At 42.7% G+C, this 21,947-nt stretch overlaps 1 protein-coding gene across 2 annotated transcripts; it reads right to left on the reverse strand.

Annotated features, from left to right (window-relative positions):
• Positions 1 to 724: 724 nt before the first annotated feature.
• Positions 725 to 12,220, reverse strand: LOC139410126 (neurturin). Of its 2 annotated transcripts, none has more exons than XM_071155572.1 (3): positions 12,142 to 12,220; positions 5,452 to 5,695; positions 725 to 1,943 (listed from the first exon to the last, which is right to left on the reverse strand). In XM_071155572.1, exons 2-3 carry the CDS (start codon positions 5,666 to 5,668, stop codon positions 1,525 to 1,527), a joined length of 636 nt encoding a protein of 211 aa, XP_071011673.1. In that variant the 5' UTR covers positions 5,669 to 5,695; positions 12,142 to 12,220; the 3' UTR covers positions 725 to 1,524. The 2 variants fall into 2 exon arrangements, with proteins under 2 accessions (XP_071011673.1, XP_071011671.1); XM_071155570.1 differs by having other exon boundaries at positions 12,138 to 12,219.
• Positions 12,221 to 21,947: the final 9,727 nt, after the last annotated feature.

Here is a 21,947-nt window from a genome sequence, read left to right on the forward strand (position 1 = left end):
TGGCCACAATTAATCTAAGAGAAAGATTTATATTTTGTTTTCAAAATGACTGTTGAATGAAACGCGTATAAGGCTATCAAACCTGTTATGGTAACCTCACATGTGTGGTTAATTCAAAAGGTCTCCAGTGTTCCCTAATCATGTAGTGACTAAAAATAGCTGTTAGCGCTGCAGAGTGGCTTGCATTTCTCTATTTTGTGCTCAGTGCTTTTGGCCAAGTCAGTTAAAAAGGAGGTAAGTGGATTAGGGTAGTCTATTATGGGATTTGGACAAATGGTATGGATTTGTGGAGGCTAATTCAGGGTAAGACTCAAGCACAATCCCTCTCGCAGTCACGTTTACGATGCAGCAGTCACCCAGTAAATGCACCACTCTGCCTAGATGATCAAACAAGACTGCATTACTCTACCATCTAGGTTGTATTTGATGAGTTTATAGTGATCTTGCTGCAGAAGGATAGGGATTTCTGATAGCATGTTGTTTTTCTGTTGGATTTCTGTTTTCCGGGAAAGGGCTTATACAGCCATAGCCATTCCATTTGATTTACAAGCTGCTGTCATTAAGATTAAATCACCCATACAGGCTCCATTTAGAATGCATGCAACAAGCATATGGCTGTGGTTGTTTTTCTACCCTGCAACTTCTTATGCCAATACAAGTCATTAGTGTATTTACTACTAAAATATCTTATTTCAGTCTGTTTCTAACGATGAATACAGAGGAAGCAGTAGGAGAACATTTAACGGTTATTTTATACTGGGTGTTGTTTTCAATTATTGTTCAACATAAATGAGGTAGATTTTCATGGTTACTGATAAAGGCTGGAGATTTCATTATTTAGGTCATTACCGGTGATATGAAGGAATGACACACAATATATTGTGCGAAGCCATGTTTCTCCAGGCCCTCTCGTCTTTCCTAGTCTCCTGTACTGTTGTTGCTGCTCCATTGGACTTGCCTTAGTGATATCTCATGCCTTATTAATGGTGCAGATCAAGACGTTGTGGGGAAGCCTACTGTGGAAGCTTCATATTGCATTCGCTAGCTTATTCTAGTATTTTCCATGAACACACTCCTACAAACTCATTTCTGAAAAAAAATGTACAAGTGTGGTATCAGACCAGACTGGCAATAGAGCATGCACTAGTTATACCTCAGCTGGTGTTTTGTATACATGTAGGTAATGGAGCCATTGCTCCATAGTCCACAATCAAGCAGCAAATCATTGCAGTAACTGTTATTGCCCCATGATGACACATAGGTCATATAATATATTACCCTCACAACCGACAGAGAAGTATCCCATGAAAGGCAAGGAAAGCAAAACAGACGTTTGCTGATGTCTTTTAAAAACAAACACAAAATTAACAGTCTTAAATAGTAGTAGTTTAAATGTCTGTATTCCCTGGCATTGTACTGTAGGGATCGATTCTTGTGTACTCCTGTTTTTGATTTTGTAGCAGTAGTTGTTGCGTTTCCCATGTTCGACACAGTATCTGGGAAATCAAAATGGCTATAGAGGCGTTATACACAGCCACAGGCCAGAGCAGAAAAGTTATGGAGCGTCTTGTATCTGTTATTGTTGTCCAGGAAGGAAATGTCATCGTACTCCTTGGGCCGGCAGCACGGGCTCCTCTCCCTCTTCGAGATGCCTTTCCTCGTCCATTTCTTCAGTATGACGTCGTAGTTGCGTCGGCTAGCTTTACAGTTCCCGCTGCAGTACCTGAAGAGCAGAGTTTCATCACTGTGGTAGCCCAGACCCAGCTCACTGACAGTCACTTCCACCTCCCGCAGGGAACATGGCTTTGATGCTTTCTTAGCCCGTTTAGTCCTTTTGCTCTGCCTGGCCTCCTGCCTGGCCTCCTGCCGTGCCTTCTTCTCCACCAGAGTCCCGATCATCTGCTTCAGCTCCCCCTCTGTGAAGCTCTGGAACATGTGCATGACTGCAGAGAAGAGAAGAAGAGATGGTGTTAGGCTAGAGGAAGATACAACCATTAGAAACGTCCAATCAATCTGTTGAATATACAGCATGGCCTGAGAATGTCTGTGAGACCCCAGCCTCAACCATTGTCAGTTTGGAAAATCGAGAATTAAAAGATCCATACGATTGTTGGTACAGGTTTTCAAGTACTAGTAATGTGGCTTTGAAAACAGCTGCATCATCTGTACCTGTGAAATGTACTGGAATATGCAAGTAACTTCCAAAATAAAGGAAACACCAACAAAGTGTCTTAATAGGGCGTTGGGCCAACACGAGCCGCCAGAAGCACCAGAACAGCTTCAATGTGCCTTGGCATAGATTCTACAAGTGACTGGAACTCTATTGGAGGGATGCGTCACCATTCTTACACAATATATTCCATAATTTGGTGTTTTGTTGATGGTGGTGGAAAACGCTGTCTCAGTCCCTGCTCCAGAATCTCCCATAAGTGTTCCATTGGGTTGAGGTCTGGTGACTGAGGCACACACAAACACACACACACACACGCACACCCTTTAAACCCCCTATGCTCCTTTGAGACCCCTCTTTCAAGGTCACTGAGATCTCTTCTAGTCATGGTAGCCAAAATAATGAGCAACTGGGCACTTTTATACATGACCCTAAGCATGATGGGATGTTTAAATTGCTTAATTAACTCAGGACTCACACCTGTGTGGAAGCACCTGCTTTCAAGATACAGCACTTTGTATCCCTCATTTACTCATGTTTCCTTTATTTTGGCAGTAACAGTACCGATGTAATGCTAGCTTTAGACTTCCCTCAGTTTGTAGAGATGAATTGCAAACGACTGAAACATGTTCATCCTTTCCACTTGCACGGATCGTTGGCTTGGTGAACCACGTCTTCTTTTTTCTTCCAAAAACTGATAGTCCAAGGACTTTTTCAGAGTGGACATAGTATCTCTCATGCTGTACATGCACACATACATTGGGAGTGGCATGAGCCTTTTCCAAAGTTAAACCGTTGTCAGTTGTGCAAATATTGAGCTCCAGTCCAGCTGCTAGCTATATACTTGACAGAGAAAGTCATATTTTCTGCAGAGTCCATAGAAATGGAATATCCCCTTTCAGACCATGGCAATTTGGCTGGTACACCGGTGGTGTCTTTGTTGAACTATATTTGCCAAGTTTACACATGTTAAATATAAGCACATTTAACACATTAGGAGTCAATGAAACTTGTTCCCCAGATGTGTAGGAGTGGAGTGAGATGTACGTTGCGCATTGAAACGTATCCAGTGCATTTGGACACCTGATCCAGAACCTCATGCCAGAGGGATTACCAAATACCAAAACATATGCGTTTCAATTAAAAGGGGCGATCTGCAGTTCAAACAATAACAAAGTGTTCACCTGGCTCTGTTTCGGTAAAGAGCTGAGGGATGGGGCAGGAGAAATGTAACCACTCTCCAATTCATAGACAGAGATATGGATGCAAGGACTGACCATGAGATCAAGATGTTTTGCAGCTGTACAGTATTTCTTTACAATGACAATGTTTACAAACAATGGAGAAAAATAGGCTTATATTTGGGGTTCAACAGTTTTTATTTAACCAGGTAAGTTGACTGAGAACACATTGTCATTTACAGCAACAACCTGCGGAATAGTTACAGGGGAGATTAATGTGCCAATTGGAAGCTGGGGACGATTAGGTGGCCATGATAGTATGAGACACAGATTGGGTATTTAGCCAGGACCCCAGAGTTAACACCCCTACTCTTACAATAAGTGCCACAGGATCTTCAGAGACCACAGAGAGTCAGGACACCTGTTTAACATCCCATCTGAAAGACAGCACCCTACACAGGGCAATGTCCCCAATCACTGCCCTAGGACATTTTATTTTAGACCTGAGGAAAGGGTGCCTCCTACCGGCCCTTCAACTCCACTTCCAGCAGCGTCTGATCTCCCATCCAGGGGTGACACTGCTTAGCTTCAGAAGCACGCCAGTAGTGGGATGCAGGGTGGTATGCTGCTGGCTAGTTGAACTAAGGTCATGAGGCATTTCCAAGTAATATTCTTTAAGAATCCATGGGCATATATACCATTCATTTAAAAGTCCAAAAATGTATTTAGTAATCACAGATTACCCCTTTAAAGATACTTTCAGGTATTTCCTTCACAAGAGGTTTAGATATCATGGAAAACAATGCTTTTCTGTCTGACGATTCTGTTCTACTTTGCCCCTTAGGGTCACCGTACTGTTCTCCAGTTAGATAGAGCTGTAATTAACTGTTCATTCTATCCTCTCCAGGACACAACATTTACTTAAAAGGCTCAGGGTCTTTTGCAGCGCCAGGGGGCATGTTAAATCCTAAACCCTATAAACTCAGACACTTGAAAGACATGGACAGTAAAAGCCCTGTATTAGCCTGGCTCACTGACTGACACTCTGTAATCAATGGTGCTCTTGAAGCACTAACACTTCGCTGTTCTTTGCATTCACAAATGAAATTGAAAAAGGCCTTCCCAAAGTAAAGGGTTGGAAATTCGGTCATTTGTTTCGTGTGAAGATCTCCCCATGCCCTGGCAGTAGCATCACAGATTAGGTGATTAGGCTAGCTGATTTTACACTTGACCTGGCCTTGAAAATCTCTTCTGGATAATCTGAATAATGGTCTGACAGTCACACTCTGAGTCCAGGCCAGAAAAAGGACACTGGATAGAAAGTTTTGGTCTGGTTAAAAGGACTTTTAGAGAAATTCCCAATCAGTCACGCTCAGTTTCGCAGCCAACTTTCTATTAGTTTGAAAATAGAATGACGTCAGCGGATGAGTGATAACGAGAAGCCACAGTAATGTACAGCCCAAAGTCAAAGGGACAGTGTGTACATTTTGTCTTTACACCAGGCTCTTCAACCACATGGCCAGGGATGTTAGCTCTCTAGCCTCCACTAACTCACTTAGTGGGACTATCAGAAACTCTTCTCATCCCCATCCCAACGGACATACCCCGGGACCATCACTGACATTTTACATCACTGAATATTTTATGTCACATTTTCTCATGAATACTGCATCCCCTCTAAAACCATATCAGGACGTTACAGGTGTTTTATCACCCTCAAAGTGCAAATGCTTCTGGGATTTTGAGATGACGCTCCAGACCTTAATGGAGTTATCTGCTCTCTGGACATCACATTTGATTTGATTACCCTGTCTGTCTGTAAGCTGCGGTTGGCAGCTATGCTGTCATGCTCTGTCAGTAGATGTACTGTGGCTTTGTCTGTAAAGGGACACTAATGGTGACCCTCAGATTGGCTGAGAATTATCCAATTTACTGTTGACACCAACACATGGGCGACAAAGCATATATTCTCTTGACTGGTCTCCACCCCAACATTTTCTTCACAGACCAATGACAGACCAATGACATCAGAGCTTATCCAAACCAATCAGAACATCTGGACCAAAGAAGTTGGTGACTGAAAATAACCATTTTGCTTACATTCTGTCAAAATGTTGCCAACGCCTTCCACCGACCGCACTTTGCGATGACGGCCGCCGATCAGGGAGGAGTTGGAGGACAAGGACGTCCGCGACGAAGACGTGTACCAGGAGGGGATGTGATGCGGTGGCGTGGGAACCATGATTCGAGTGAGGAAGAGGGACAGTGCTGCTCCACAGAGAGTCAAGGCGATGGCGGCGCACTTCCATAACTTCATCGTAGAATAAGTAGGAGCATTGACACTCTGAAAGACAAGGGACCACAAGGAAAGAGTTAGTTAAGAGGAATGTTTTCAATGCAACACCGGACATCATAAAATGATGTTCGGTGTTGAACTTCATGCAACTGATGACATATTACAGTATGTTTCACAGTCCCACTACCATAAACAGTGGAACGAGCCTCTCATTATTAGTGGTCTTCATTTCAACAGATCTTATTCTCAAGATGTCATCTGAATTATTTTTGCCTTCAACAAAATGTGTTGTCCCTCTGCCGAGCCCATTCTGCAGTGGCTCTTTTACAGGTGTGGATTGTTAAGTGTGGTTTTCTAAGTGTGGTTTTGCCCAGATAAAAATAGGTATTTCAATCCCGGCAACCCATGCAAGAGGTCCCCGTTCACCTTTATTTTTTGTTTGTACCTTTCAGTTAATCAAAAGTGAACAGGGAATTGCAGTCAGCATACAGCTCTGAGGGAGGTTACACAAGCTGACCAATGGGATACTATTGTGAGTCTATTGTGAGCATGGGATGGGATACTATATTGTGAGCATGGATGGGATACTATATTGTGAGCATGGGATGGGATACTATATTGTGAGCATGGGATGGGATACTATATTGTGAGCATGGATGGGATACTCCTTTGGCATCATGTCAAGTCCCAGATGAAAAGTCTATTACCATAGTAGCCTCCAGAAATCTCTCATTCCACAGCAAGATTTATCTTGTTCCGGTTGTCGTCTCCATTTCGCAGGACAGAGACATGTCGGGTATGTCTGTGTTTGAATGTACAGTCGTTGTCATGTAAGCCAGCCTTGCATTAGTTTACAGAAGATACTTCTCGCCGTCACAAGAAACACGTAAATATGTAACCTTGAAACCCCGGCCAAAGAAGAAAATTGCACAATTGTTCCTTGAAAGATCTGAGCGATAATGAATTTCCACAATCTTCTAGTTGGCTTTGCTTGAGGGCTTGGCTGCGTAGAAATGGTTTAAACTGAACTATGCAGCAAGAGATTTTGTTTTCATTATTTATCTCTCAAGAGTGTTTTATTGGCTTCACAGTTTGATTTAGGCTCCCATTGTCGTGGTATCTCTCAACGATGCCTCTGTGTGTAAGCAATTCTTGTCTCACAACCATAAATGATGTTCTGCGGTAACTATCCTGAAAGCTCTTTTAAGTGTTTGGTGTTGTGTTGCATGCTTCCATACTGTGATTGGTCTGCGTTGAATTATAACCCCTTTCGGCTTTAGAACATTCGCCATAATATTTTTTTGCACAACTACAGAAAGCATTTGCAAACCCTTCGACCCTACTGTTCACAGTAGGAGGGTTTTCGAGTTCTTTCTGTTGTTGTGCAAAAAAATGTTATGGCTAATGTTCTAGAAGCTTACTGCTAATCCATACCATCACATGTCAATCTTAGCAGTCATTTTCATAACTGGAATCTTTACACTAATTGTCAGTGTAGACAAAAGGAGTGATAAGCCCTGGTTCCTAAAGAAGCCCCTTGTCCCCACAAGGTCAAATTATATTTCTAGGGGGGTAGAGTTAAGGTTAGAATTAGTGTTAGGGTTAGAATTAGGTTTAGGTTTAGGAGCTAGAGTTCATTTTAGGGTTAAGGTTAGGAGCTAGGGTTAGGTTTAGGGTTAGGTTTAGGTTCTTGGGTTAAGGTTAGGGTTAGGGTAGGGGTTAGGGAAAATAGGATTTTGAATGGGACTGAATTGTGTGTCCCTACAAGGTGTGTGTGTGTGTTGTTGTTTGTGGGCTCGAGCGCCTGTGTGTGTAAATGTTCTTTCATGCAAATACATGTGAGACATGGCGGGGTGCTAAACATTTCTCCAGATCAGGAAATGGTGAACTGACAGTGGCTGAGGACATATCCAGACCAGCTCTGTCAAAGTGTTTTGCAAGACTGGGGGTGAGTGCTTTGGCCTCTGTAGGGGCTTCGTCAGGGTCTGTCTTTCTGGTCTTCTCTGTAGTGTGGCACGCTAGGAGTGAAAACGTGCTTGGAGAAATGAAAAGAATGCAGGCCTCCTGTCAATACGCACTGGTTATTTGCCTTTTAGTCAGAGACACTACCCACTGGGACCAGCGAATGTCTTTGAAACGTCACTACTGGTTTACTGCCTTGTCAACAGAAGCCTCCTGTTGTGGAGTGTTTTTGTTGTTTGAGTCAGGTACTACCAGTCCCATAAATGTGCCCCATTGTCTCCTCAGGACTAAAGGCCGTTGCATACTATCCAGTTGAAACCTGTGGCGCCGTTTCGCACATATATTGTGACAACATTCTGTGCGTTATTCTTTCGTTTTGGTTCGTGCGCACACCAGAAAATGTATGCGAGCACAGTCATTTGCTTACGCCTAGCCGAGTTCTGCTAGGAGCAAACAGAATCTAGTCTGCAGTCGCCTTTGCAAAGCACGCGATAAAGGATTACTCATTATATGTATGGCACTGTATTGCCAGTTTGGTACTCATAGAAAAACATTCAAACAACACACACACAAAAGGCATTCAAACAACACAAACGGTTCCTATTCATTTTCATCCGTACCACACTAATATATTGTAGGCCCTTACTATGCTAATTCGAAATACGGCCTTAATGGCCTTAACGACTCTGTATTACCTTCCTGAATAGTATACCCATTTGAGCGGAAGGCATGTCAATTTCCAGCAGAAACATGTTTTGAGATTTAACACCAAATGAATTGCGTGGCATTCATTTCTTATTACATGAAATTGTAGCTACAGATTCCTGTTCGAGTTGCTCATTTGCTTGTGTGTCTCTGTACAGCACTGAGACACAGCAAAAGGTGTGGTAAAGCTAAATGTTTCCTCTGGTATCTCTGTACAACAGAAGCATTACCTCCATATTGTGGTTGACTTACAGGCCTCAATGGGAGAAAGGGTCTTAATCCAGACCAGTAGTGGTGCGTGGGTAAAATCAGTGGGAAAGCCAAGCCAGGAAAAAATCAATTTTACCACCTATGTGATAATTGTGTTGCTTTCTCTATAACCTGCTAGTTCTTATGCCTTGCCTTAGGCCTAAGGCTAAAACAATAAGAAGACACAGTGGCAGAATAAATTCAACCACACCTTTGTTTCATCACAAAAGCGGAGGACAACATCTCTCTGATGAAATCCACAGAGTATTTTGCATGTAACAAACAGCATGGTCAAGGAAGTTCATGTTTCCGACATTTTCGGACTACTATACAAAACAACAATTTAGTCCAATCAATGTAAGCTAAGTATGATGTGGCTGTCCATGGTTCTGATCTCTCTCTCTCTCTCTCTCTGTGTGTTGTGTGTGTGTGTAAGTAGAAAGAACATGTTGACTTACCCTACTTGTAAAGAAACGCCAATGCCATCCTCCTCTCTTTCATGTTGACGAACCGGTCTATGACTCTTTTATGTTTTGTTGTCCTAGACTACCTGGCTAAAATGCTTGCCCGCTAGCCTTCTTCAACATTAGCCTTCTACAACTAGCTACATATTGAACTTCCATCCTCTCAGGCCAGGGGCACAATGTCTGAATTTATGGTTGGATCCAGAATCGCCCTTGTAAGCCTTGGCCAGTATGGAAAATTAAGTAAAACTACAAGTCCAAATCCCTATCTCCCTCCATAGCTAATTTAGAAAAGAGACAATTTTAGCTAGCTAGCTATCCACCAGAAAACAATGAGATGCAACAATCAAGTTGTTTCTGTCAATGACGTATTGCACTTCATGGGATGTGATTGGAGTGAAGCCAATGACAAACTTTTTTTCTTCCCCAGTACCTTTCACAGTTGAGCTCACCCATTGTAGCGCAACGCTGATAGGCTATTATGTTATACTTTTTTTTATCAAGGGAGGCCAAATGCTCACTGGCTTCCCTTGCATTCAATGCGACCGGCGGGAACAATATCATAAGCTTTTTGACCAGACAGCATCATATCGATTGCCTACACATACAGAGACAGGGGGGTGCTCGTTCACTCGCTTGGATGCTATCTCCGGTGAGATACCTCTTGCGAATTGAAGGAGAATGAAACACAGAGAGACTAAATCATTGTTTTCTCTTTTCTTGGTAATTTTTTGGGGGTAACCTGGCTTCTCTTGGCATCCACGAATAAACACCAGTGATCCAGACACTAAATCACATCAGCTTTTGTGCAGTTTAAGTGGTGTACAGATGTATGATCTTAATTTGATCACCCTTTTGCAGGAGAACTTACCTGCAATGCAGGAAATGTAAAACTTGTAGTGTATTTGATGTTTAAAAAGGCTTCTGAAGTTTGTAATTTCCACAATTTCAGACTTGATTTTCCCTTAAAAATATATCAACCCCTAAAAAAATGGCCTGTTAATTATAATCCATATAATAATTCACATTTCCTGTTGCTGCATACCGCTGCTGGCTTGCATCTGAAGCTACGTAGGGTTGTTCCTGGTTGGTCTCTGGATGGGAGACCAGATGCTGCTGGAAGTGGTATTGGAAGAAGTCTGTAGGAGGTGCTCTTTCCTCCGGTCTAAAACAAATATCCCAATGCCGCAGGGCAGGGATTGGGGACATTGTCCTGTGTAGGGTGCTGTCGTTTGGATGGGACTTTAAATGGGGTTCCTGACTCTCTATGGTCACTAAAGATCCCATGGCACTTATTGTAAGAGTAGGGGTGTTAACCCCGGTGTCCTGGCTAAATTCCCAATCTGGCCCTCATAGCATCATTTCCACCTAATCATCCCCAGCTTCTAATTGGCTCATTCATCTCCACTGTAACTATTCCCCAGGTCATTTATGTAAATTACCTGATAAAATAAAAAATATTATTTTCCTGCTGTAGCAAACTGGCTCCCCATTGTGCTTTGCAAAGTGTGATGTCATCTTGGCCCTCAGAGTCTATTTTTTTTCTAATGTCTTTCTTGACCTCCAATGCTCTATCAGATCCAGCATGGGGCTTCTTTTGTGTCTTCTCTGTTCTGTCTCTATCTCCTGACTCCACAGGACTATGTTTTAATCCTTCATTCGCTCTTCAATGGAGATTAGCCAGAGTAGAGAATTTCCTCAGGTAATATTCTCAGACTTTTGCATTCATTACAGAGGAGTGTGCCAGCCTCTGTGAAAGATGACTTTTTAAAGGTTGGATGTCTTTGTCATGTAAATAACTTATTATATCTGCAAATTGTGCATAAACTTCAGCTGTGTGTGTGTGTGGGGGGGGGGGGGGGGGGGGGGGGGGGGGTTATACAGTATGTGTGCATGGATTTTTGTTTAGCTTCAGTCTCTTACCTCTTACCATGCATTTTTCATCAACAAGCCTAAACGAAAATGCATTCTTTTCTCATGATGCCCATTTGTATATCTTTTGGAAAACAACTAGGATCATAATTCATAGACCACTTATCCAAGAACAGTACACCCTCTCCCTTCATAAGAAGACAATTCAATTCACACAGGACATTTTGGGAAAGAAGCTGTAAATTGAAATGTCAGGTTTTATACATATCTATTCCAAACTCAAAGGAAATGTAATTAATTCACTTTATAAGTATTTATAGAATAACTCTAAACAAACTCAAATAAACCAAATTCTTCTTATTCCTATTGTCAAGTAGGTCCTTCACTTTTGGTAAAGATCCACAATGTAGTTCCAAGGCCACTCTTCCTCTGTAGGCGTTCTCAGGCCTCAACAACAATAGAGAGACGAATTCAGCCCATCTCTCTGTCTTGTTTTGTGTTTACGTTCTGTAATCACTTGAGTAAAAATACATGGAGACGTGATAAAGTGGGGTCTTTCAGTAACCAATAAACAAGTGCAAGAGAGAAGTAAATCACTAATGGGAGTTGTCCATAGTTGTCCATACATGCAACCTTACATCATCCACTCAACTCTACAATGATCTCTCACAACAACAAAAAACTATTCAGAATTTATATTCTACCTTATATTTTAAATTCTAGGACATTGATGAGCACGTGCCATGCTCTTGGTAGAGATAAAAACACAATCTGCTGTTTAGCACTTTACAAATCGGGATTAATTCTGTTGAGTTGGATCACTGTGAATGTGAACGCTGTTTGGGTTTACTACTAGACTCTATGCCATGGATCAATTGCAGTATTATAAGAAAATGTATAAAAAGTAGGAACATTCCAAGTGCTACAAGAGAATAAAATGTACATCCAGAGTGAGGTCCACAAGCTTTGGTCATTTAAGGGTTAAGTGTTTGGAGGAGGTGGAGGCATGTGCTATATAAAGGGCCCTCAGGTGCTGTCCATTACTTGACACACAATGTTCAGGTTTTACAGCAATGTCAATGGCTGCAAGCCTCTACAGAAGCACAATCACTTAGCTCAAAGGTACCTCCGTAACCAACCATCCTGAGAAAGGCACCAAAACGCAAGCCAAAAAGACTCAAACTCGACCCACTACACCGAGAACATCACAGCAGGAGCAAAGAAAAGCGATACAGTACCTACATTTTCTCTTCCCAAGCAGAGGAGAAGGCTTGGGCTGAATTCCTAATGGTCTACGTTATTGTACGGTCAGATGTCTTCAAGGCCAAACGGCAGGGCAGCAGCCAGGGAGGACTATAGAGAGCAGCATGGCTCCTAAGATCAGGCGTGGATTAGCGCTGCTAATGCCTCCCAGTTTATCTCCATCACGTGGGCCGCGATTTACCCAGCCTGGCTGAAGGGAGTCACCGCCTGGAGGTGTGGGGATGGTCGTGAGGGGTAATCTGTTTACCACCACCATGAGCCTCATCTGCAGGATTCAGAGAGCACTACACTACACATGCTGAAGGAGTCTGTAACTATAGTATGGTCTTCCATTGGGATGGTCAGACTCAGGATGACACACACACACACACAACAATCTCGAAAACCCCACATCCTCGCTCTGACACGGGTAAGGATAACTGGTTTCCATTATGTAAGATACTATTAATGCAATTCAGTCACCGCATTATATCTACACATTGGTGCTTCTGCCAGAGAACAGAGAGGGTTAAAGGTACTTTGTTAGTATTAAGGGGGGCAGATCCTGACTGCTTTGAGGCATGTCGAAAGAGGACTAAATGGAGGACACTGACCACAGTTCCCATTATGTGTGGTGCAGATCAGGGGAAATACCAGTAGGCTCCCCAGGGTGGTGTCCCTCATCCCAGAGGTCAACTGGGGTTATGTGAAGGACACCAGCTAAATAAAGGAACCTCTGGTTGGTTTAGTTCACAATGTGGAGGCTCCTCAGAGGAGGAAGGGTAGGACCAGAATTTCAGAAAAATAAATAAAACGATACTAAATATATTCACAGGTCACCAAATAACTGATTAAAACACAATGTTTTGCAATGAAGGTCAACAGAAGCCTACCCCTAAGGGTAGCACCATTGTGTAGCCGGATGACAGCAATTTTCCATCCTCCTCTGGGTACATTGACTTCAATGCAAAACCTAGGAGGCTCATGGTTCTCACCGCCTTCTATAGATTTACACAGTAATTATGACGACTTCTGGAGGACGTCCTCCAATCTATCAGAGCTCTTGAAGTATGAACTGACATGTTGTCCATCCAATCAAAGGATCAGATAATTAATATAGTACTGAAAGCATATGCAACAGCAAGCTAGCACTGCAGTGTATAAAATGTGGTGAGTAGTTGACTCAATGAGAGAGAGACAATAATTGAACAGTTTTAAAATTGAAGAGGAGAGAGAGAGCTAGCTATATTTTGTTGTATTTTGTTTCCTCTCAGTTTACCTTTCACTTACTTAGCTAATGCAGCTGATTTAGCCTACTCAACAAGCTGACTCAGAGAGGAATGTTATTTATTTTAGCTAGCTGGCTAAGGCTATCCAACACAGAAACTCTTCCAAGTCAAGATAAGCTTTCGGTTTTATTCATTTATTGGAACCCGGGCCCGATGGTGTAACTGCTAAACTGCTTAATTTACACTGTACTGCGTGATTGGACACATGGATTGGATTTTGGGTTTACTAACATGTTAGTTCTAGTTTGTTGACTATAAAGTTAATATGGTGACAATGATGTAGACTGTGTAGCGGTTTGCGGTTATGGTATGAAGATTTGGCTTGGAGAGATTTTTGCGCCTGGTGACAGACAGCTGTTGTGTTGTGCACTGAAGTTCACAAGGGAAGGGAAAAGGTGAGAGGAGGAGAGCGCATAGATGTGAGAAGGAATTATACAACAAGCAAAGTGATTATGCTGTAAGTCGCTGCTATGAAAGTGAACTGTGTGTGAGGGGATCAGGGGTGTATTCATTCCGCCGATTCTGTTGCGAAACGTTTCTTAAACGGAAGCAAGCGGAACAAAACAATGAGGACCTATCTGAATTTGTTCGAAAGAAACTCTCATTTTGGACTAATGAGTACACCCCAGATCAGCTATATGCAGGCAAGAGTGTGTGAGGTAGTACTCCAATTTGTCTCTAGATCTGTGCACCTACATTATAATTTTTTTTATGCTAGATTGTAGCAACCTCGTGATGGATAAAGGGCAAATTGTAGCATCATGTTTTAGCCTAAACCTATCGATGTTACATTGAGCTGAGTGAATGTAATCTGAATGACAGTCATCCAATATGCTGTAATAGAAATAAGGCAATGCTAATAAATAAAATAAATCTGCCTCCCTAATCTTGAACGGCACCAACCGCCACTGGTTTACATTGATTAGATAACATCTTCACGGAGGAACCTCTGTTACTGTGCCATACTGTGGTTGGAAAGGTTGTTTCAATAACACTATCACTTTAGTTCCCTTCCTGATTTTACAATTAGGCAATGTAACATTTACATTGACGCTGTAGCTGGAGGCTGATATTGTTGTTCATCATGACCACCAGATGTTTTATGTGACCTGAGATTCAAAGACATATTTTTTTTTAAAACATTTTTAAATGTAACCTTTATTTAACTAGGCTGAAGTGTTTTTTTGATGAGCAGAGGTGACTTCTGCCCTGTGACCAATAGATCCCAGTTCGTTTGTGGTTTCATTGTGATGACCTCACAAATGAGACGTGGCCTACGCCCCATCATGGGTTGCAGAGGGCGTACTCCTGACTCACTCAAACACTCACTCCTCTGGGCTACCCTACATGCTGGCCCAGGGTTCTGAATCTCTTGGAGAGTTCAAGCGGGACTAATACAAATACAAATGATGAAAAATGTGGCTTCTAACAAAGTAATCATTTTCAGATGCAGTCTCCCAAGTGGAGGTGAAAGATCAGTGGATATGGGCAGTAAATATCGCTAATTTCCCCCTTTACACAATACATAGCCTCAGGACTGATGCCAACTATATATTACATTTTTTGACATCTTTTTTTCTCTCAATTCCATTCACGTTGTAGGTGTGGCTGCGCTGTCGTAACACATTCAGACATTTTCCTTAAGCACTCAGTAATAGTTTTGTTTCTCTGACTAGCAGATATGCTGAGGGAATTGCCATTCTCACGGTATTGTTGTGTTATGATGTGGTTTATTGTGTTTTAACGCCTTGCCATTTTGTTTTTCCTCTCAGCAAATCACTAGCAGGCAAGTTGTAAACACACGAAGCATGGTCAATCTGCTCAAGTCTATTCAAAACTATTCAAAAACTAAGTCAAAACCCATTGCCATCTCAAGTATTGTTAGGCTATATTAATATTCTTTATTTTCCTTTTTAGTGATAGATGTGTAAAGTGTGTAGAATATACACTGGCAATATTTATTTAAACTATTGTATTTTCTAATACTGTAAATATATCTCCCACTCAGCTAAAGCAACAGCAACTGTCTACTGAGCTCTCTAATCATATTTTATCTTACTACTGCAGCAATATTTAAACAATCCAAACTGAACAATCTGTACTGTATTGATACACCAATGCACATCCTAATCTGCACCAATGCAATACACCAATTAATATCTCCAGCTGAAATGTCTTCAGACGCGTATTACATTTCAGAGAAGGTAACCATTCAAGATGGCATGCAGGTTGAAAGTGAAGGGGGGATTCAAGGACATGTTGTTATCTCAATGTTCAATCTGTCTAGAAAAACTGATCAATAAACTGTTCAATCTACCATAAGGGCCAGGGTTTCTGAATCGCTTGGTTAGTTCAATTTCTCATCTCAAACTCTACTACTCTGTCTCCTCCGACCCTCGACCCTCTACCAACGCAACCTCAGCTTCTCTCCTGCTTCCTAGAAGTCACTCCCTGGTGTTGAGGAAATACAGTGCCTTGCGAAAGTATTCGGCCCCCTTGAACTTTGCGACCTTTTGCCACATTTCAGGCTTCAAACATAAAGATATAAAACTGTATTTTTTTGTGAAGAATCAACAACAAGTGGGACACAATCATGAAGTGGAACAACATTTATTGGATATTTCAAACTTTTTTAAGAAATCAAAAACTGAAAAATTGGGCGTGCAAAATTATTCAGCCCCCTTAAGTTAATACTTTGTAGCGCCACCTTTTGCTGCGATTACAGCTGTAAGTCGCTTGGGGTATGTCTCTATCAGTTTTGCACATCGAGAGACTGAAATTTTTTCCCATTCCTCCTTGCAAAACAGCTCGAGCTCAGTGAGGTTGGATGGAGAGCATTTGTGAACAGCAGTTTTCAGTTCTTTCCACAGATTCTCGATTGGATTCAGGTCTGGACTTTGACTTGGCCATTCTAACACCTGGATATGTTTATTTTTTAACCATTCCATTGTAGATTTTGCTTTATGTTTTGGATCATTGTCTTGTTGGAAGACAAATCTCCATCCCAGTCTCAGGTCTTTTGCAGACTCCATCAGGTTTTCTTCCAGAATGGTCCTGTATTTGGCTCCATCCATCTTCCCATCAATTTTAACCATCTTCCCTGTCCCTGCTGAAGAAAAGCAGGCCCAAACCATGATGCTGCCACCACCATGTTTGACAGTGGGGATGGTGTGTTCAGCTGTGTTGCTTTTACGCCAAACATAACGTTTTGCATTGTTGCCAAAAAGTTCAATTTTGGTTTAATCTGACCAGAGCACCTTCTTCCACATGTTTGGTGTGTCTCCCAGGTGGCTTGTGGCAAACTTTAAACAACACTATTTATGGATATCTTTAAGAAATGGCTTTCTTCTTGCCACTCTTCCATAAAGGCCAGATTTGTGCAATATACGACTGATTGTTGTCCTATGGACAGAGTCTCCCACCTCAGCTGTAGATCTCTGCAGTTCATCCAGAGTGATCATGGGCCTCTTGGCTGCATCTCTGATCAGTCTTCTCCTTGTATGAGCTGAAAGTTTAGAGGGACGGCCAGGTCTTGGTAGATTTGCAGTGGTCTGATACTCCTTCCATTTCAATATTATCTCTTGCACAGTGCTCCTTGGGATGTTTAAAGCTTGGGAAATCTTTTTGTATCCAAATCCGGCTTTAAACTTCTTCACAACAGTATCTCGGACCTGCCTGGTGTGTTCCTTGTTCTTCATGATGCTCTCTGCGCTTTTGACGGACCTCTGAGACTATCACAGTGCAGGTGCATTTATACGGAGACTTGATTACACACAGGTGGATTGTATTTATCATCATTAGTCATTTAGGTCAACATTGGATCATTCAGAGATCCTCACTGAACTTCTGGAGAGAGTTTGCTGCACTGAAAGTAAAGGGGCTGAATAATTTTGCACGCCCAATTGTTCAGTTTTTGATTTGTTAAAAAAGTTTGAAATATCCAATAAATGTCGTTCCACTTCATGATTGTGTCCCACTTGTTGTTGATTCTTCACAAAAAAATACAGTTTTATATCTTTATGTTTGAAGCCTGAAATGTGGCAAAAGGTCGCAAAGTTCAAGGGGGCCGAATACTTTCGCAAGGCACTGTACCATCTCCACCTGCACTCAAGACAGCGGTCATCAGCCCCCTTCTACAGAAGCCCAACCTGGACCCGGAAGTTCTGGCCATTTTATAGGGTACAGGTGGGTTCCGTGAACACCTCTAGTTGGCACCCCTCTCCAGGTCCAGCACTCGCCCATAACCCACCTTACCATTGCAGGCCAGAACATCCCTCTCTCATCTTCAATCTCCAATCTGAGTGTTAACTCCTCTGTGACTTTCGATGATCACTTCAAACAGCTGTGCAAAGCATAATTCTGTCGCATCAAAAACATTGCCAAACTCTGTCCCACTCTTACTCAGTCTGATGTAGATAAGTTCAACCGTGCATTTGGCTCCTCAAGGCTGGACTATTGCAAAGCACTCTATTCAGGATCCCTGGCAGGAAGCTCTAGACTCTCCAGTACATTAAAAACAATGCTGCCAGGATCCCGATGAGCGTGAGTAAGCCTGAACACATAACCACCATTCTGGGATCTCTGCTCTGGCTCCGTGTCTCACTCAGAATCAAATTCAAAACCCTCTTGCTGACATTCCAGTGCACCCATCCTTACCTCAAAGACCCGCTGCTATCCCAGAACCCCACCCACAACTTCTAGTCGAGCGATAGCCTTCTCATCAACGTCCCCAGGACCAAGCTCTGCTCCATGGGGGGGGGGGGACCACCTGAATGCACCACCGACTCTTGGATCTTTTTTAAAATGGCCTAAACATCAACTTCAGGAAGGCCTTCTGGTAGTTATAGCTGTGTTCCTTGTTGTCCTTGTCCCCTGTAGACTCACCTGTGTTCTTTGTGTGAGTGGCCCTGTCTAGTTATGGCCATTCTCTTGTCTACATCTTTTGTTTTTATTTATTTGAATGCATTTACTTTAGCACTTTGAAATGGTTTTTCAATGAAAAGCGTGTTATAAATTCTATGTATTATTATAATTGTTATTAAGGCAATGCTTCCATACTGTAAAGGCTGTACTGTAAACACTATAGGTATTTTATTCCCCTTAGTGCCCTACACGAATGGCACCATTAAGTCATACCTTGAATCAACGTCAATAGTTTTTAGATTTGTTTATCTTAGCAGTAGATCGAGGCTACTGGTAGATCGAGGCTACTAGGCCTATACTATAGCCTATATGCCTGATACATGGTTTGGAAGCTTAACCTACTAATGTATGTTGTTTAGTTAGTTTTGCGGAAGACTTGTAAATTATGATATTGCATTGTATAACATATGATACAATACCATAGTATTTGGAAGTGTGGTTAGTATTTGGAAGTATGGTTAGTACTAGAGTCATATCTCAAAAAGAGTCATCACCTATTGCAGGAGCTTCTGCCTATTGCAGGAGCTTCTGCCTTCGCCACACAATTTCTGCAAATGATATCACAGCTGGAAGATGCATTTGAGCGACAAGTGAACAGGCTCATATCTGCTCCGTCTCTGACAAACAAATCAATACATCTATAAGCACAACTGGTCCTAAACATGACTGACCAACGATACTACCAAAGTTGATGTTGACTGGCTACAAACATATGTAGACTGTAATGTCGGCAATGTCCTTTAAGTTATCTGGTAAGCATGGGCTTGACTATTCCCTGTCGGTTTCGCATGGGTGGATTTCAGCTATGTTGGTGCACTTCCTACACAATGTAGGTCTTCCTCTTCCCTCAACATAGTGTTGCAACATGTGTTTGAGACAGGGGGGGGCACTCATTTCCCATTGACTTATTATTGGGTTACTCCAATATGACCAGATTCAATAGCTTCTAACCCAGACATTAACTAAAAAACAAAAGTCCTTCACATGCCTCCCCCGTTACTTCGCATGCCAGTCATAATGTGTAATCAGTGGAGGCAGCCTAATAATAATGGCCGAAACAGAGTAAATGGAATGGCATCAACCACGTTTGATGTATTTGATACCATTCCACTCATTCCACTCCAGCCATTAACACGAGCCCGTCCTCCCCAATTAAGGTGCCACAAAACTCCTGAGATTGTAATACATTCAGCTTTATGCTCGTGTGTCAATCGTATGTCAATCGTTGTTGATCTGACCATGTTGTCCTCACAGATGCTCTCCTCAGAATCTCTCCCTAAGCAGCTGGCTACTAATACAAGTGAGATTTCAGTTCCTTGCACATTGACTTTCACAATGTTGTCTTAAAGTATCTTTCTGAGGTTAAATGAAGTTTTTATAAGGGTTGCCCTTTCCAATTGTTTTCTGGGACAGAAAATACAGCCAGCAGAGTTGTTTGGGGATTTACTTTATGATACTATGATGTTGGTCAGACATGTACAGGTCTGCTAAGCAGGACAGAACCAAACCAATTTTGAAACTGCAGCACTAACAATAGCTTCTGGGACAGTGATTTGGACATGGCCACTTAGCACCTTACTTCTGTTGGTCCACTCATGTTTAAATTAAACACTTAACAGTGATTACCGTCCTCCCACCTAAGCCCCAAGCTTAATCAGACAAAAGAGGATACCGCGTGCCCTTACCGTTCGCCCGGCTTATCCAGACTCGTCTGCGTGTCTAACTCTTCGCTTGACCTCCGCTCAGGCGAGGCAGAGTAGAGGAGAGAGTCGTAGCAGCTCTCCCTTCAGCCCAGTGGTCAAGCAGTCCAACTCGGTGGTCAGAGTCAGAGAATAGCGGGGCTTTCCCTCAGGACTACCAGGCTGCTGCTGCGTCTGTACATCTGCTGAAGACCGTCGTCACACATCCAGAGGCTCCGCTGGTGGAGGAAGAAGCCCAGAATCCCCATAGTTTTACCTCCAGGTGCTCAGAGTGCCTTAGTAAAGCCAAGGTGTTAGGTCAGATACAGTCTTGTAAAGGTATAAAAAACACAATGCCTGAGGTGTAGAGTTGTTTCCTCCAGATGACTCTTCCCCCCCCCCCTTCACACACAGCCAGACTGTCAGAATGCTGAAGGAGACCTGACAGACTCCCCGAGATAGAACCAGCCCTGGAAATCCAGCACCTCTTATGGTAATAAATAATTAGTCCACAGCTCCCATACACCAACACTGTGTTTCAAAGAAAAGCAAATGTGGAAAACAACATCAATTCTCTAGAAATCTCCTGCAGTGCGTTGTTAAATAAACATCATGCTATTTACGCAGGACTGAAATATGGTCAAATCTCATGAGAGTACTTAAAAAAAAAATCCAAGATCCAGATGAGTTCAGTCTGTCCATTTCCCTATGTTTAGATTATAGCACAACAATCTCTGAACAATACGAGATGTTCAAGGAGAGCTTGACTGAGCTGTTCGCCCCACAGATGTCTTCAACACTGCAGAAAAGTGAGGGAAAAGAGGATCATAATTGATTAATGATACGCTCTTCCAGACCTCTTAATGTTAGTATAGGTTTTCAGTAACCCTCCAAAGTTTTCCATTCATATGAAACATCAATGAAGGTTGAAACAAATATTATATCAATGTGCGTCATGAAAGGTGTATCCTCCTTTGGGTCCTTGAGAGTTAATTCCAGCTCCGTCCTCACTCACAGACAGAGAGAGGGAGAATAACTCCAGCGTTGAATCTCAGCGCTCCAGTGATGGAAACTTCAGAGATACCGAGTGTCAGAGATACTGAGTGCCCCGACTAAGTGGGAGCCCCGCTGATTGTAAGTGTGGCAGCTGCTACATGTCAATCACCGAGAGAGAGAGAGAGAAACAGGCAGACACTGAAGCAATGTTCCTTCTGGAAAAGTTCAAAGTATCCTCTTTTGTTGATGTACAGTGTAATGTAGTAGTACTCTCCTGCTTGGCTCGAGCCTACTCCTATCAGAGCGCCCAGCTATAGACTGTTTAGAGGGATGGGAGCGCAGGATGGACAGAGGGGGGAGCTAAGTGCAACAAGCGGGGTGAGGGATTGAATGGCCTCATCACTATTTTGACCCCCCCTCAGCCTCCTCCTTTCCTCCCTTCCCATTCCAGACATAAATACAAACGCGCATGCACGCGCACCCACACACATTCACACACGCTAGCTCCACCTCTCCAGAGCTCAGGCCAGTAGCAGACTCAAGTCAAATCAAAATACTCTGGCTTGGAATATCTCTGGACTGCAGTTGATGTGTATGTCTGTGTGTCTGTCTGTGTGTGTGTGTCTGTGTATGTCTGTGTGTGTCTGTCTGTGCCTGTCTGTGTGTGTGTGTGTGTGTGTGTGTGTGTGTGTGTGTGTGTGTGTGTGTGTGTGTGTGTGTGTGTGTGTGTGTGTGTGTGTGTGTGTGTGTGTGTGTGTGTGTGTGTCTGTGTCTGTGTGTGTGTGTGTGTGTGTGTCTGTCTGTGTCTGTCTGTGTCTGTGTCTGTCTCTGTGTGTGTGTGCGTGTCTGTCCGTGTGTGTGCGTGTCTGTCTGTGTGTGTGTCTGTTTGTTTGTGTTTGTGTCTGTCTGTTTGCGTGTC

The sequence above is a fragment of the Oncorhynchus clarkii genome, chromosome 5 (genome assembly GCF_045791955.1).
Source record: "Oncorhynchus clarkii lewisi isolate Uvic-CL-2024 chromosome 5, UVic_Ocla_1.0, whole genome shotgun sequence".
Taxonomy (NCBI): domain Eukaryota; kingdom Metazoa; phylum Chordata; class Actinopteri; order Salmoniformes; family Salmonidae; genus Oncorhynchus; species Oncorhynchus clarkii.

Coding starts and splice junctions, on each gene's coding strand:
- LOC139410126 (XM_071155572.1), bottom strand. CDS start 5,668: ATGAAGTTATGGAAGTGCGCCGCCATCGCCTTGACTCTCTGTGGAGCA. Junction 1,944..5,451: donor TGGCAACATTTTGACAGAAT/GTAAGCAAAATG, acceptor TCTTCTCTGCAG/TCATGCACATGTTCCAGAGC.